General features: G+C 56.8%; 1 protein-coding gene across 1 annotated transcript in view; it reads right to left on the bottom strand.

Moving 5' to 3' along the window:
- Window positions 1-12,134, bottom strand: part of CACNA2D4 (calcium voltage-gated channel auxiliary subunit alpha2delta 4) — a 100,702-nt gene that overhangs the window by 74,352 nt on the left and 14,216 nt on the right. Inside the window, exons 9-16 of the mRNA XM_062195194.1 lie at window positions 11,879-11,953; window positions 11,049-11,138; window positions 10,786-10,899; window positions 9,424-9,502; window positions 7,623-7,756; window positions 4,786-4,863; window positions 4,053-4,133; window positions 3,435-3,509 (exon numbers count right to left, since the gene is read on the bottom strand). Of these exons, the coding sequence (XP_062051178.1) occupies window positions 3,435-3,509; window positions 4,053-4,133; window positions 4,786-4,863; window positions 7,623-7,756; window positions 9,424-9,502; window positions 10,786-10,899; window positions 11,049-11,138; window positions 11,879-11,953 (726 nt within the window). The remainder of the gene's footprint in view (window positions 1-3,434; window positions 3,510-4,052; window positions 4,134-4,785; window positions 4,864-7,622; window positions 7,757-9,423; window positions 9,503-10,785; window positions 10,900-11,048; window positions 11,139-11,878; window positions 11,954-12,134) is intronic.

Below are 12,134 nucleotides of genomic sequence, written 5' to 3'. Positions count from 1 at the left end.
AAAGCCTTTGGGTATATTCATAAAGTCAAAGACCTCCAGTGAGCGCCAGGGTCCTCTGGGCCTATCATCCACGCCCAGCAGGGCATCCCTTGCTGCCACGGCGACAGGGGTCTCCCCTTCTATGAGGAGGTGTGGGTGACACTGAGAGTCAGCTTGTCTACCTTTGCACAGCTCCAACAGCGAGAAAGGGCTTCCTGGTGCTCAGCTGAAATCTGTCCCCCTGTGGCTTCCACCCATTGCTCGGAGTTCCTCCCCAGGAGTGACACAGCATGTGTTCTGCCCAACAACAGCCCAGCGGTCAGTAAAGGCCCTGTCCCGGGGCAGGACTTCCCCTCTCCGGCCAGAGCACCCCACTTTGCAGGGGCCTCAGCTCCTCTGGAACCAGCTCTGCTTTGTCAGGTCACTCCCAGGACAAACACCAGTGGTCCGGGGGGTTCTATGGGGGATTCGTGGACGGCTGCACCACCAGCAGTTCACACCTTGGTCACGTGGCACACTGCCACCTTACACCCCCACAGTCTGATGTGTGGGCACTGAATAGTTTGCCAAGCTTCTCATGCATCCCAAGATATTTTGTCTTGTTAGTTTTTAGGTGCTTAATAAAGATCTCCCAGGGCCGGCACTGTGGTATAGAAAGTGAAGCTGCCACCTGCAGTGCTGGCATCCTGTATAGGCGCCGTTCATGTCCCTGCTGCTCCACTTCCGATCCAGCTCCCTGCTCAAGGCCTAGGAAAGCAGTGGAAGATGGCTCAAGTGTTTGGGGCCCTGCACCCACCTGGGAGACCTGGAAGAAGCTCCTGGCTCCTGGCTTTGGCCTGGCTCAGCTTTGGCTGTTGTGGCCACTTGGGGAGTGAACCAGTGGAGGGAATATCTGTACATTTCCCTCTCTCTCTGTAACTCCGACTCCGACTTCCAAATAAATAAGTAAATCTTTTTTTTTTTTTTTTAAATATCCCTCCCTCTGACTTGACGTGGAGCTGTTCGTCAGTCCTCTGAGAATTATTCTTATCTTTGGCCTTGGCTTTTCCTCTCTCGGATGCCCGAGAGTGTCATTATCTCCCGTTAGGTCTGCAGTACCTCCCAGGGTTAGCTGAGTAAGGAAGGAGGGCAGCTGACCAGGTTAGTAAGAATGGATCCGCGTGCCTCTGCAGACACCCAGCGGGTGGAAGTCCCGTCACAGTTGTGATTGTGCCAGTGTTTTGCTTGCTGGTTTCTGGCCATCCAGGAGATCCATGGAATAATTTTCCCTTGCAGCCCCCTCCCATTCTTCTCCAATCCTGAGCCTGAACGCCACTCTCACCCTTGTCCTTACAGATCCCCACACTCATCCGACAGCCCTGTCTGGCCATCAGCACCAGGTGCAACATTGCCTCACCACTCCCTACACCTGGTGGCACCTGAAAGGCCCGCCACACTCCTCAGTAAAACCACCGTTCTACTGTCAATTACTCATACGTGGCAAACCGACAAAGATTTCAGGTGCAGTGTGTGGCTGTTGATCCTCTTTTAATTTCTTACTGACAGGGCCAGGGCTGGGGCACAGTAGGCTGGGCCTTTGCCTGTGGCACCAGCATCCCATATGGGCCCCGGTTCGTGTCCTGGCTGCTCCTCTTCTGATCCATGGCTCTGCTATGGCCTGGGAAAGCAGTGGAAGATGGCCCAACTGCACCCGAAAGAAGCTCCTGGCTCCTGGCTTCAGATCAGCCCAGCTCTGGCCATTGTGGCCATTTGTGGGAGTGAATCAGCAGATGGAAGACCTCTCTGTCTCTCCCTCTCTCTGTCTATAACTCTACCTCTCAAATAAATAAATAAAATCTTAAAAAAAATTCTCACTGGGAGTGTCCGTTCATTCTCTGTGACACCCTCTGTAACCCGACATTGCTGTCCTGGCAGCGCTTCCCTTATAGACTTGTACAGGGGCTTCACCAGTGTGCCGGTGTTGCGGCTGCCCAAGTGCTTTTCTCCAAAGCCTCTGTTCGGGCCAGGCGTCTTGCCCTCATTAGATGCCCAGGTCTGCCTGCACCTGTCTCCGTGGCATTGTCAGGATGGGCACACGGGTGAGCACACCGCGGGTCCTCCCTCTGAATGCATAGGTGGCCACAGTGACAGGTGGGCTGGATCAGTGCCCCTCATCTGGCAAGTGAGCTGTAGGACCAATGTGTTTATGGTTTCCCTGGAAAGTCATTTTGCTGGCACTGGGGCTGTCCTCATAGAACCCATGGGCCAAGCCTGTGAATGTCATGAGCGCTGATGCTTGCCCTGCAGAGTCTGAGTGGGGAAGACAGAAGAGAGAGACCGGTCTCCAGTGTACCCCATCCCTTCCCGCTGAACCCCTTGAGTGTGCCTTTGATTGCTCCGTCAGCCCCCTGCAGTCTCCATTTGAACCACATGGCCTGGACCGCGGCTTCGGCTGGTTTCTGCGAATGACACTTGGGGCAGATGACACCCTCAGGAAGTTCTTGGTGGGGGCCCTGCCGTCTGTCCTCATCTGCTGTCAGTATAGAACCGGGAGGGGCCGAGCTAAGCTCTCTCCAGGACTGTAGCTACCCCGGCCCCAAGTCATCACACTGAGAGGCCCCAGAGCCGTAGGGAGGAGCCCCTGGCCCTGGACAGCCTTCAGCTCAGACCGTACAACTGTGTTTCTCAGCCACCAGTTGTTCAGCTGAATCCTTGGGAAGATACCCACAGCCCTGGCATCAGGGTGGTGAGAATGGGCCACTCAGGACACACCCCAAGACAAACTAGGCTGCCCTCCCATTCTTACTATAACTTGGGGTTCCCAGCCTCCTATGGGCCCCTGGGGTTCTGATGCACAGGGGGAGTGCGGCGACTGAGGCTGTGTCAGGGCGCTGTAGCCGCAGCACTGCTCTCCGGCTGCTCTCCGGCTGCTCAGCAGGCGTGTCGCCTACCTGCCTTGTCGCTCCTGCCGGAGTCTAAGCAGTGTGTAAATGGGGACTGCAGTGTTTGAACGTTGAGGGCCCCGGAGGCCCATGTGTCAAAGGCTTGGTCCCCAGGTGGTGCAGCTGGGAGGTGGGACTCGGTGGGAGCTCTTAACTGATTGGGGGTGTGCCCTTGGAAACTGGTTCTTGGCCCCACCCACCCTCTCTGCTTCCTGCCTTGCCAGGGGACCCTCCCCCCATGCATGCCCTGTCATCCACTATGGACCACTTGTCAGAGCCTGCCCCATGGCATTTGAACTTTAAACTTCCAAAATTAGCTAACTACATCTTTTTTCTATAAGTTAGCTACCTCGGGTGTTTCGTTATGGTAACAAAAAGGAATCACTACAGGGGCCAGGGCTTACAACTCTTTTTTTTTTTCTCATGTTACTCATAGGGCTTCCAAGTGGAACTCAATGAGGGTTCCTTGTTTTTAAGAGATCCCCTCAAATCCCATAGCATCAGGACTCCAAAGCAAATAAACTTTGTACCTACCAAGGGTCGGAGGTCAGGATGCGAGAGGATGTAGCCGTTGTTAGTGTTCATAAAGGCATATCCATGCACACCCAGCTGCCGGAGTCCAGGGTTGACAAGCGTTAGACTTGGTGGTCATGTTGGGTAGCGAGTTGAGAAGGGGCTTGTGGGGACAGGGTGGTTAAATATGGCTGCTCCCACAGTGAGATTTTCAAAGAAGAAAATCACTGGGCAGTGCCGGGCTTCTCCCTACTGATGTGGAAATCCTCTCCAAACCTCCCTGTGTATAGCAACCCCCAGAATGCACATCACTGCCACACCCTCTAGGGATGTGGTGGGTAATCTTACTCACTCTCCAAACAGGACTGTGTGGCATGGAGGAGCAGACTGAGAAACTGAGGCACTGGGCAGGGGAAGGCCTTGCTAAAGGCTACAGGGCAGTTAGAGCTAATGGTGGTAGAGCCGCCTGGAAGACAACCTACTGTTCCCACACTCAGCACCTGCACCCCTCTGGGGCCACTTGGGGGACCTTCCTGCTCTGGGCCTGGCTGCCTCTGCCTAGAGAGCTCCTGGGCCGGGGAGGGGGGACAGCTCCTAGGGAGCCTGGGACTGCCCCTCAGGGACTCCACCCAGGCTTACTTTGTAGCGGGGCGCCAGCTTCATCAGCTCCCTCAGGGTCACATCAGAGCCCACCACGCCCAGGAGGATGCCATGGGATCTCTGGAAGGAAAAGTACGGGGATCAGGGGAGACACAGGGCCAGGCTGGACCCTGGGCCTTTCCAGCGCCTGGAAGAGGAGGCCGCTGAGGCCTTAGCTCAAGGTCCCGCCTCTGAAGCCAGAGTTTAGGCTGAGCTCCCAGAACAAAATTCCAGACCCTAGGGGAAGAGGCCTCAGAGCAACCTCAGCTTCCGGGAGCCTGGCACTCAGTATGGATGACCGTGTTGTAGCACTTCAGTGAGATGAAACTCGGAACGAGGAACCCGTCTTCACAGCTCAGTGGAGGTATTGGGACCCCAGGGGACATTACTAAGGGTGTTGTGAAGCACATGGGCCTGTTAGGAGGCACATTCCTGAGTGTTAGAAGGATGGAAGCTTCTAGAAACTCCCTCACCCCAAGCTTTTGGAGGCAAGTTAGGGCCTGCCAACCTGGCAGGTGATTCTTCCAGCCTTGTATCCCCAAGGTGGTGCTCCCGATACAGACCCCAGCCCCAGCTCTGAGCATGAGATTCTGATGTAGCTAGGCTGGGATAGGGCCTGGGAATCCGCATTGAAACCCTCCCAGGGGTGACTTGGGTGCTCAGCCAAGTCAAGGAGCATCGGTGTCCCCCGGTCCCCACCTCTGCTGCACCCCCTGTGGGAGCGGCCACTCACCGTCTCGTTCTTTTTGCTGAAGACAGGCATGGCCACGGTGGTGAGGAGCATCAGGCTCTGAGTCTGCGAGGTGAAGAGCTGCAGGGAGGAAAGGGCAGAGGTTGGGGCCATGCTTTGCCCTGCCCGGGAACCCGCAGTCGCTGATGTGACTCAGCCTCCCTTCCAGCGGGAAGGATTCCTGCTGTTCCTTCTCCACCGGAGAACAGCTCAGGCCAGGGGTGGCTGGAGAGGGGCATGGGGCTGACATCACCTTGCAGAGCCCTGAGCCCACAGCCCAGCTCCGGAGCAGGCTCCCCAAGCCCTCTCATCTCGGCCAGCCAAGGTGAGCACAGCCAGGGAACAGGCCCGTTCCTCGCATGCCCACAGATTCAGAGCACAAAGCAAGAGCCTTGCCAGAACCTCTGATGTGCACCCGAGCGCCAGGAGGTGACTAGGACACTGCTCCCAAACGCATGCAGTTAAAATCCAAAGTCATGGGTTGATGGGGCGGAGGCTAGAATCAGTAAGGTGCCCAGCAGTGGGCCCAGCAGGAGGTCCTTGGGTCGCCGTGGGCATGCCCTCCGGAGGTAGTCCTTGGGAGACCTGAGTCAGACCTGGTTTCTCTCCAGCTTTCTGGCTGTACCTCTACACACGCTGCACCTCACCCTCCTCCAGCCTCTCCTGACAGCCAGCCAATGGGACCTGCCTGACCAGGAGCTCCAAGACCACGAGCCAAAATAAACGTCTTTGCTTCCTAAGCAGCATACCTCAGGGTTTCTGTCACAGGGGTGAAAAGCTGACTAACACACCCAGGTGGCTACAAAGGATAGCGCGGGCCAGTGGAGAGGGAGAAGGACATTACCACAGAGCCACCTGCACGCACAGGTGTGTGCATCGGCGCCACGGCGGGCGGGCAGGTGGGCAGGCAGCTGTGGTCTGCTTCAGGGCCACCCTAACACACCTGGAACAGACCCAGGCATCTTCTCCACTCAGAGCACAGAGCTGGGGTCATGTCCAGACTCCGAGAGGCTGCTGGGTCCCCATCCCACCGTGCCTGCCCCTACAGCTGCCCCCACGGGCTCCACAGGCATGCCCTACATTGTTCAGATGGGCTCCTGGAAAGTGAGTGTGCACATGTAGGCTTGCCAAGGCTGACCTCGCTCCAGGTGCAGTGAGGGAGGCTGCTGTGTCTACAGTCTCCAGTAGACTCGTCTGAAAAGGCACACATTGGTGACCATCAAGTCTCTTCCCTGACCTCATCTGGTGTTTTTATTTGGGTCTGGAGTGAGGTTTTCTGAACGTGAGCCACAGAGACGGCTGATCGTGTTCTGTGCTCAGACACATCCCAGGGGCGGGATGCAGGCTTCCGAGTCTCCTTCTGAACTGTGGGCTGGTGAAGCTGGACACGCCCCTCCACGGAAGCCACAGCCCAGCGTTGTGGCCTCTCTGTCCCCACTGCCCCTTAGGATCACCTTACAACTCAAGACAGGTTCCAGGGCGGCACACGGCTGTCCTGCGCTCTTGTCTCTGGACACCAGTGCAAGGTGGGGACACCTGTCCTGCACCCTGGACTCACATCCTCAACTCAGAGGTTCCCAAAGTGGATTCAGGAGAGCTACAGGTGACCTCGACTTCAGAGATATTAGGTCACTCAGAAGAGGCAAGGAGGAAGACAGAGGGGATGTAAGGGTTGGGGCTTCTGACTGAGAGACAGGTGTCATTTTTTGAAGGGAAAATAAAACTGTGGTCTCAGCTGTGGGCATGGAAGGAAACAGAGGTGCTGGAAGGTCAGGTTGCCTGTGCTATTCCCAAGGACAGCACAGCATATCTTGCCTGAAAGAATTTTTAAAACTTATTTGAGAGATAGAGTGAGAGGGACAGACACAGACAGAGCTCTCACCAACCAGGCCAGAGCTGGGAGCTGAGAATTCCACTCAGGTCTCCCATGAGGGCGACTGGGACCCAACTACTTGAGCCATCACCTGCCGCCTCCCAAGGACTGCACTGACAGGGCAGCTGGAGTCAAGAGCTGGAGCTGGGAATTGAATCCAAGTATTCCAGCGTGGGAAGCAGATGTCTTAACCACTAGGCCAAATGAGATCTTCCATCTACTAGGTTACCCTCCAAACAGCTGCAATGGCCAGGTCTGGCCCAGGCCAAAGCTAGGAGCCAAGAGCTTCTTCCAGGTCTCCCACGTGGATGTCAGGGGCCCAAGCACTTGAGCCATCTTCTGCTGCTCTCCCAGGGCATCGGTAGGGAGCTGGATGAGAAGCAGAGCATCTGGGACGCGAACTGGCGCTCACATGGGATGCCAGCACTGTAGGCGGCAAGCCATAACGCAGCCCCTCCCCTGAGGTCTTCTGACTGCTACAGGGAAGCAAGGATTTTCCTCTCCCCACCCTGTCCTCCTTCCCATTCCTCCTGCCCAACGCACACCCAAGTGCCCCAGGCCTCCAGCACCAGCTGAGGCCATCCTTAGCCAAAGCCCATGTTCCTCTTCCCAGATCCCAGAGTTCTGAGAACTGTCACTTTGCAGTACCCTTGGCGTGACCACAGCCAACAGACAGGGGGGAGATGGGGAAGGGGAGAGGAGCAAATGTGGTACAGGAGCCCTGCTCAGGGGAGCGGCCCTGGGCAGGTCTGCTGGGAGCAGAGGTCTGTACGTCCAGGGGCAGCACACGGGCAGTGGTGCTGTTCGTGGACTGAGGAGGAGAAAAAGCACCCGAGACACATTTCTTCACCGCCGGCATGGCTTTTCACCCCTCTCCTGAGGCATGAAATTACCCCTTACTCCCTGAGGTTGCTCACTCTGGAGCTGCACCCGCACTCTGGTCCTGGAGCTGCCACCAGGGTCCCACCTTGCTGTCCATGTAGGCCTCTGTCCAGATGATGTCATGGTCGTGGTTGATGACCATGGGCCGGCTGAGCACGTGCAGGTACTCCATCACGTTCTCCTGGGCGTCCGCCAGTGTGGAGATCTGCGTGTAGTAGCCTGGCAGGGGAAACGAGGGTGGTGGTGGGTCCATGCACCTGCCCCAGCTGCCCGTGGCTCTGGGCCCCGTTTGTGACCCGCCCTGGGCTGTAGGACACTGCGTCCCCAAGGTTATGCCCAATCCCTGGGCAAAGCCTGAGGCCAGTGGTGCTGGTGGGAAGACAGAGGCCCATGCTGCCTGGACTTGGGACAGGAGCAGCGAGGACCTCAACATCTGTGTGTCTCTCCCTCTCCTGGTCCTGCCTCCCTCCAACCCCTTCCTCCCTGCGGAATCTCCAGTCGTTCTGCAGGAGGTCTTGTACACATTACTCAGTTTCCAGTCTGTCCTCAGGGCCCCAGGTCAAGACCCTGACACATCCCCACCCAGGCCAGCTTGCCTTCCTCAGCTGAGTAGGGGGTGGATGCTGGAGCCTCTTCAGGGCAGCCATGGAGTTTAAAGAATAACTGGCTCATAAGGCTCAGCATGGGGGCAGGCCCTGTGGTGCAGCAGGTAAAGCCGCCACCTGCAGTGCTGGTACGGGCACCGGTTCAAGTCCTGGCTGCTCCACTTCTGATCCAGCTCTCTGCTATGGCCTGTGAAAGCAGTAGAAGATGGCCCAAGCCCTTGGGCCCCTGCACCTGTGTGGGAGACCTGGAAGAAGCTCCTGGCTCCTGGCTTCGGATTGGCCCAGCTGCAGCTGTTGCAGCCATCTGGGGAGTGAACCAGTGGATAGAAGACCTTTTTCTCTCTCCCTCTCTCCTTCTCTCTGCCTCTGCCTCTCTGTAACTCTTTCAGGTAAAATAAAATAAAGTAAATCTTAAAAAAAAAAAAGGCTCAGCATGGTTTGGTACGTGGTTACCCCTCTGCTCTCATTCTCACCACCTCCTGCCTGCGCCCAGCAAGGCTCTTGTTCGGATCCTTTGAGCACGCTGTGCCCTCTGTCAGGGACACCTGTCTCTTTCACCCCTAGTTGGGGGGTGTGCCTCTCCCATTGTTCCTAGCTCTGGGACCACCCTGCACCTCTCCACCGTCACAGCTCCTTTCCGGTCATATCATTGCTGATGTCTCCCTACAGGCCAGCGCCAAGGGCACGCCTGATCCTGAGTTCACCCTGATCGCTCAGGACTCCCCAGCCCCCGGGAACAGTGCCAGGTACACAGTAGACAGCACATTTTTGTTGCCTCAACAGCCCACAAGACACTGTGAAGCCCAGGTCGTGGGTTCTGGCTGGAGGATACGAGAGGGCTGGTGCACACAGCCCTTATTCTAGAAAAAACGATGACCCTCTGCTTGCTGCAAGGGGTGTGGAGGTGGGATGGAAGCAAGGGATGGCACTGAACATGACAGCCCCGCTCCTGCCTCACTGTCTGTTACGAGTACGTTGTGGTTCTGTGTGAAGCCTTATTTGGAGAGAGCACTCTCCCATGCACACACTGGAGAGAAGAGCACCGGAATTCATTTCTGGCGACTCCGTGACATGGAGACGCTACGGGAGCGGTCAGGCATTTACTCATGGCTTTGTGGAGGAATCTACCTTTGGTTTTGCTTCTGCCAAAGGAGAAGGTAGGACACAGGCTGTCATTGTAGACACAGCACTTCTGTTCTGCCCGACCCCGCGCGCGTTACCCAGTGCCTCCAGCTGACCGCTGCCGCCTACTTATTCCCCGGGTGCCGCCGCCTTGCTTACCTTTGTTATTGCAAGCGATCCACTTCATGCGGTCAGCAAAAGTCACTTCTCTCCCGATGAGGTAAGTGAACACTCGGACCTACCGCGCAAGACACACATGGGCTCAGCAGCCCCGCTCCTGGCCGTGAGAAACGTTAGCAGAACTTGTGTGAGGCCCAGATGTGGGCCCAGCACCGTTCAGTCTCTGGATCCCAACCTCACCCCTGTTTGCTCACAGAAGTTCTGAGCCCCAGGCAGCAGCGTGTCGAGCCCAGGGGCTGTCTGGTGATCACAGAGCAGGTTCGTGGCTCGGGTTCACAGCCTGCAGTGCCTGTCTGGAGACCCCCCTGAACCCCTCCCACCTGTCCTCTGTGCCTTGGCCTGCCACAGATTTGAAACCTCCAGTTAGGACGTACCTGAATCTACAATGGTACTTCAAAATTTTCATGGAAGACTAACTTAAAAGATAAGTTTATTTTGGTGTAAAAAACTGAAATCCATGCATATGAGGGGAGTGGGTGTTTGACACAGGAGTGAAGACCCCACTGGGATCCCTCCATTCCAAATCAGAGTCCTAGGCCCCAGTTCTGGCTCCACTTCTGCTTCCAGCTCCCTGCTAATGCGCACACTGGGAGGCAGCAAGCAGGTAGTGAGCCAAGCATCTCGGGTCCCTGCCACTACAGCGGGAGACCCAGCCTGAGTTCCCATCTCCTGGCTCTCGCATGCCCCATTCCTGGCTTTTGTGGCATCTGAGCAAACCAATGGGTGGAAGTCTCCCCTCCTGTTTGTGTACCTGTCCATCTCTCTGCCTTGTGGTTTTTTTTTTTTTTCTGACAGGCAGAGAGACAGTGAGAGAGAGAGAGAGAGAGAGAGAGACAGAGAGAAAGGTCTTCCTTCCGTTGGTTCAGCCCCCAAATGGCTGCCACGGCCGGCGTACTGCCAGGAGCCAGGTGCTTTCTCCTGGTCTCCCATGTGGGTGCAGGGCCCAAGGACCTGGGCCATCCTCCACTGCTTTCCCGGGCCACAGCAGAGAGCTGGACTGGAAGAGGAGCAACCAGGACTAGAACCTGATGCCCCATCCGGGATTAGAACCTGGGGTACCAGCGCCTCAGGCAGAGGATTAGCCAAGTGAGCCATAGTGCTGGCCCATCTCTCTGCCTTGTAAACAAACAAATATTTTTTAAAGCTCATGGAAAATGTATATTATGAGAAAACTAACCATGGATTTCAAAATTTTTTTTTGCACCAGAATAAACTCGCCTGTTTAGTTCCATTCTCCATGAACTCTTTCAAGTCCCCTCATGTGAATGAGGGTAATGGGAGAGACCACCTGAAATCAGTGCCACCAGCTGTCCCCAGCCCCGCCCCTCCCCCAGGAGCCACCTTGCGGTCAGGCCAGTTGAACTTCTCCAGCACGGGCTCGTAGTCCTCCACAGCCCCGTCGGTGATGAGCATGATGGCCTGGTTGCACAGGCTGCCTTGCCGGGCTTCTTGGAACTGCATGGGGCAGGGGAAGGCAGTGTGACCTCTCCCTTTCCCTCTGCACCCCCCCCAGTCCCTCGACTCTCCCCCCACCCCAGTCCCTCGGCTCTCCCCCCACCTCAGTCCCTCGGCTCTCCCAGGCTTCCTCCACTGCAGGTACCTACCTGCTGTAGGATCTGGAAGGCTTCACTCAGGGCTGGGTTCACGACCCCCACGCCTTTGACCATCAGCTCGTCCACCAGCTGTTTGAAATGCTGTCACGGGTGGGATGCGAGCAGAGGGGCTCAGGGCAGGGAGAGGCGGGGGGGCCCCTCCTCTCTGTTTTGATGGAGCTGTGCCCGGCACATGGCTGCAGGGCTGTTCCTCCATGATGGAACTGATTTCATGGGCTGGGGCCTGCAGTTGATGCTTTCTGGACACCCCCAACCCCCAGATACACTGCTACAAAGCCACCCCCACCAGGGGCAAGGCCAACCACAGCAGGAGGACAGCCATGCGAGACCAGGGGTGAACCTCTCATAGGAAGAGCTGCAGGGCACCGGGCACCCAGGCCAGGACGCAGGAGGAAGCCACCCCCAACTGCCCGGCCACAGAGGGGGGGTCTCTGAGGAGCAGGATCCCCCTTTCAAGAACTGTGGCCTCGTCTTTGCCTTCTGGGTCTTCTTGTGGACAGAAGGATTTGCTCCCACTAGGTTTGAACCTTGCTCCTTCAGGGGAGACTCCTCATGGGGACAGAGCCAAAGGGGAAACTGAGTCCTGTCTCCCGCACAGACACCAGCCCCGAGGAAGGGACCACGTGGACTCTCCATTTGCTCACTCTTTGCCCTGGTGAGTGGCCGAGGTCTGCAAGGGCGATTTCCTGTGTGTGTTTCTGCCCCGCTGAGCACCAGCCGGCTTTGCCCTCTCTGCAGGTACTGTGGGAGTGAGCAAATGGGGCCGAAAGCCCATGGCCCTCCACTCCCGATGAGAGCACAGGGCTGCGGCCAGCACTCACCTCGCGGTTGTCTCTATCTGCCTGGACGAGGATGCCTCTAAAACAAGGCTCGATGTAGTGGACGTAGTCGTTATACTGCGGGGAGGAAGCGGAGAGGTCGGGACAGACAAGGGCAGTTTGGAAAGTGAGGGCCCAGCAGGGAGGTTCAAGGGAGGCCCCCGGGGCAGTCGGGGTAGGGGGGTCACTGGGCCCCCATGTCTTGCTCTCTTGAGGTACACTGTGCTGTTTGCAGTTTTTTCTGACTAGAGAAAAAGGA

This window comes from Lepus europaeus, chromosome 6, assembly GCF_033115175.1.
Source record: "Lepus europaeus isolate LE1 chromosome 6, mLepTim1.pri, whole genome shotgun sequence".
Lineage (NCBI taxonomy): Eukaryota > Metazoa > Chordata > Mammalia > Lagomorpha > Leporidae > Lepus > Lepus europaeus.
The sequence above is the reverse complement of the archived record's forward strand: the minus strand, read 5'-3'. Positions and strand labels throughout refer to the sequence as shown.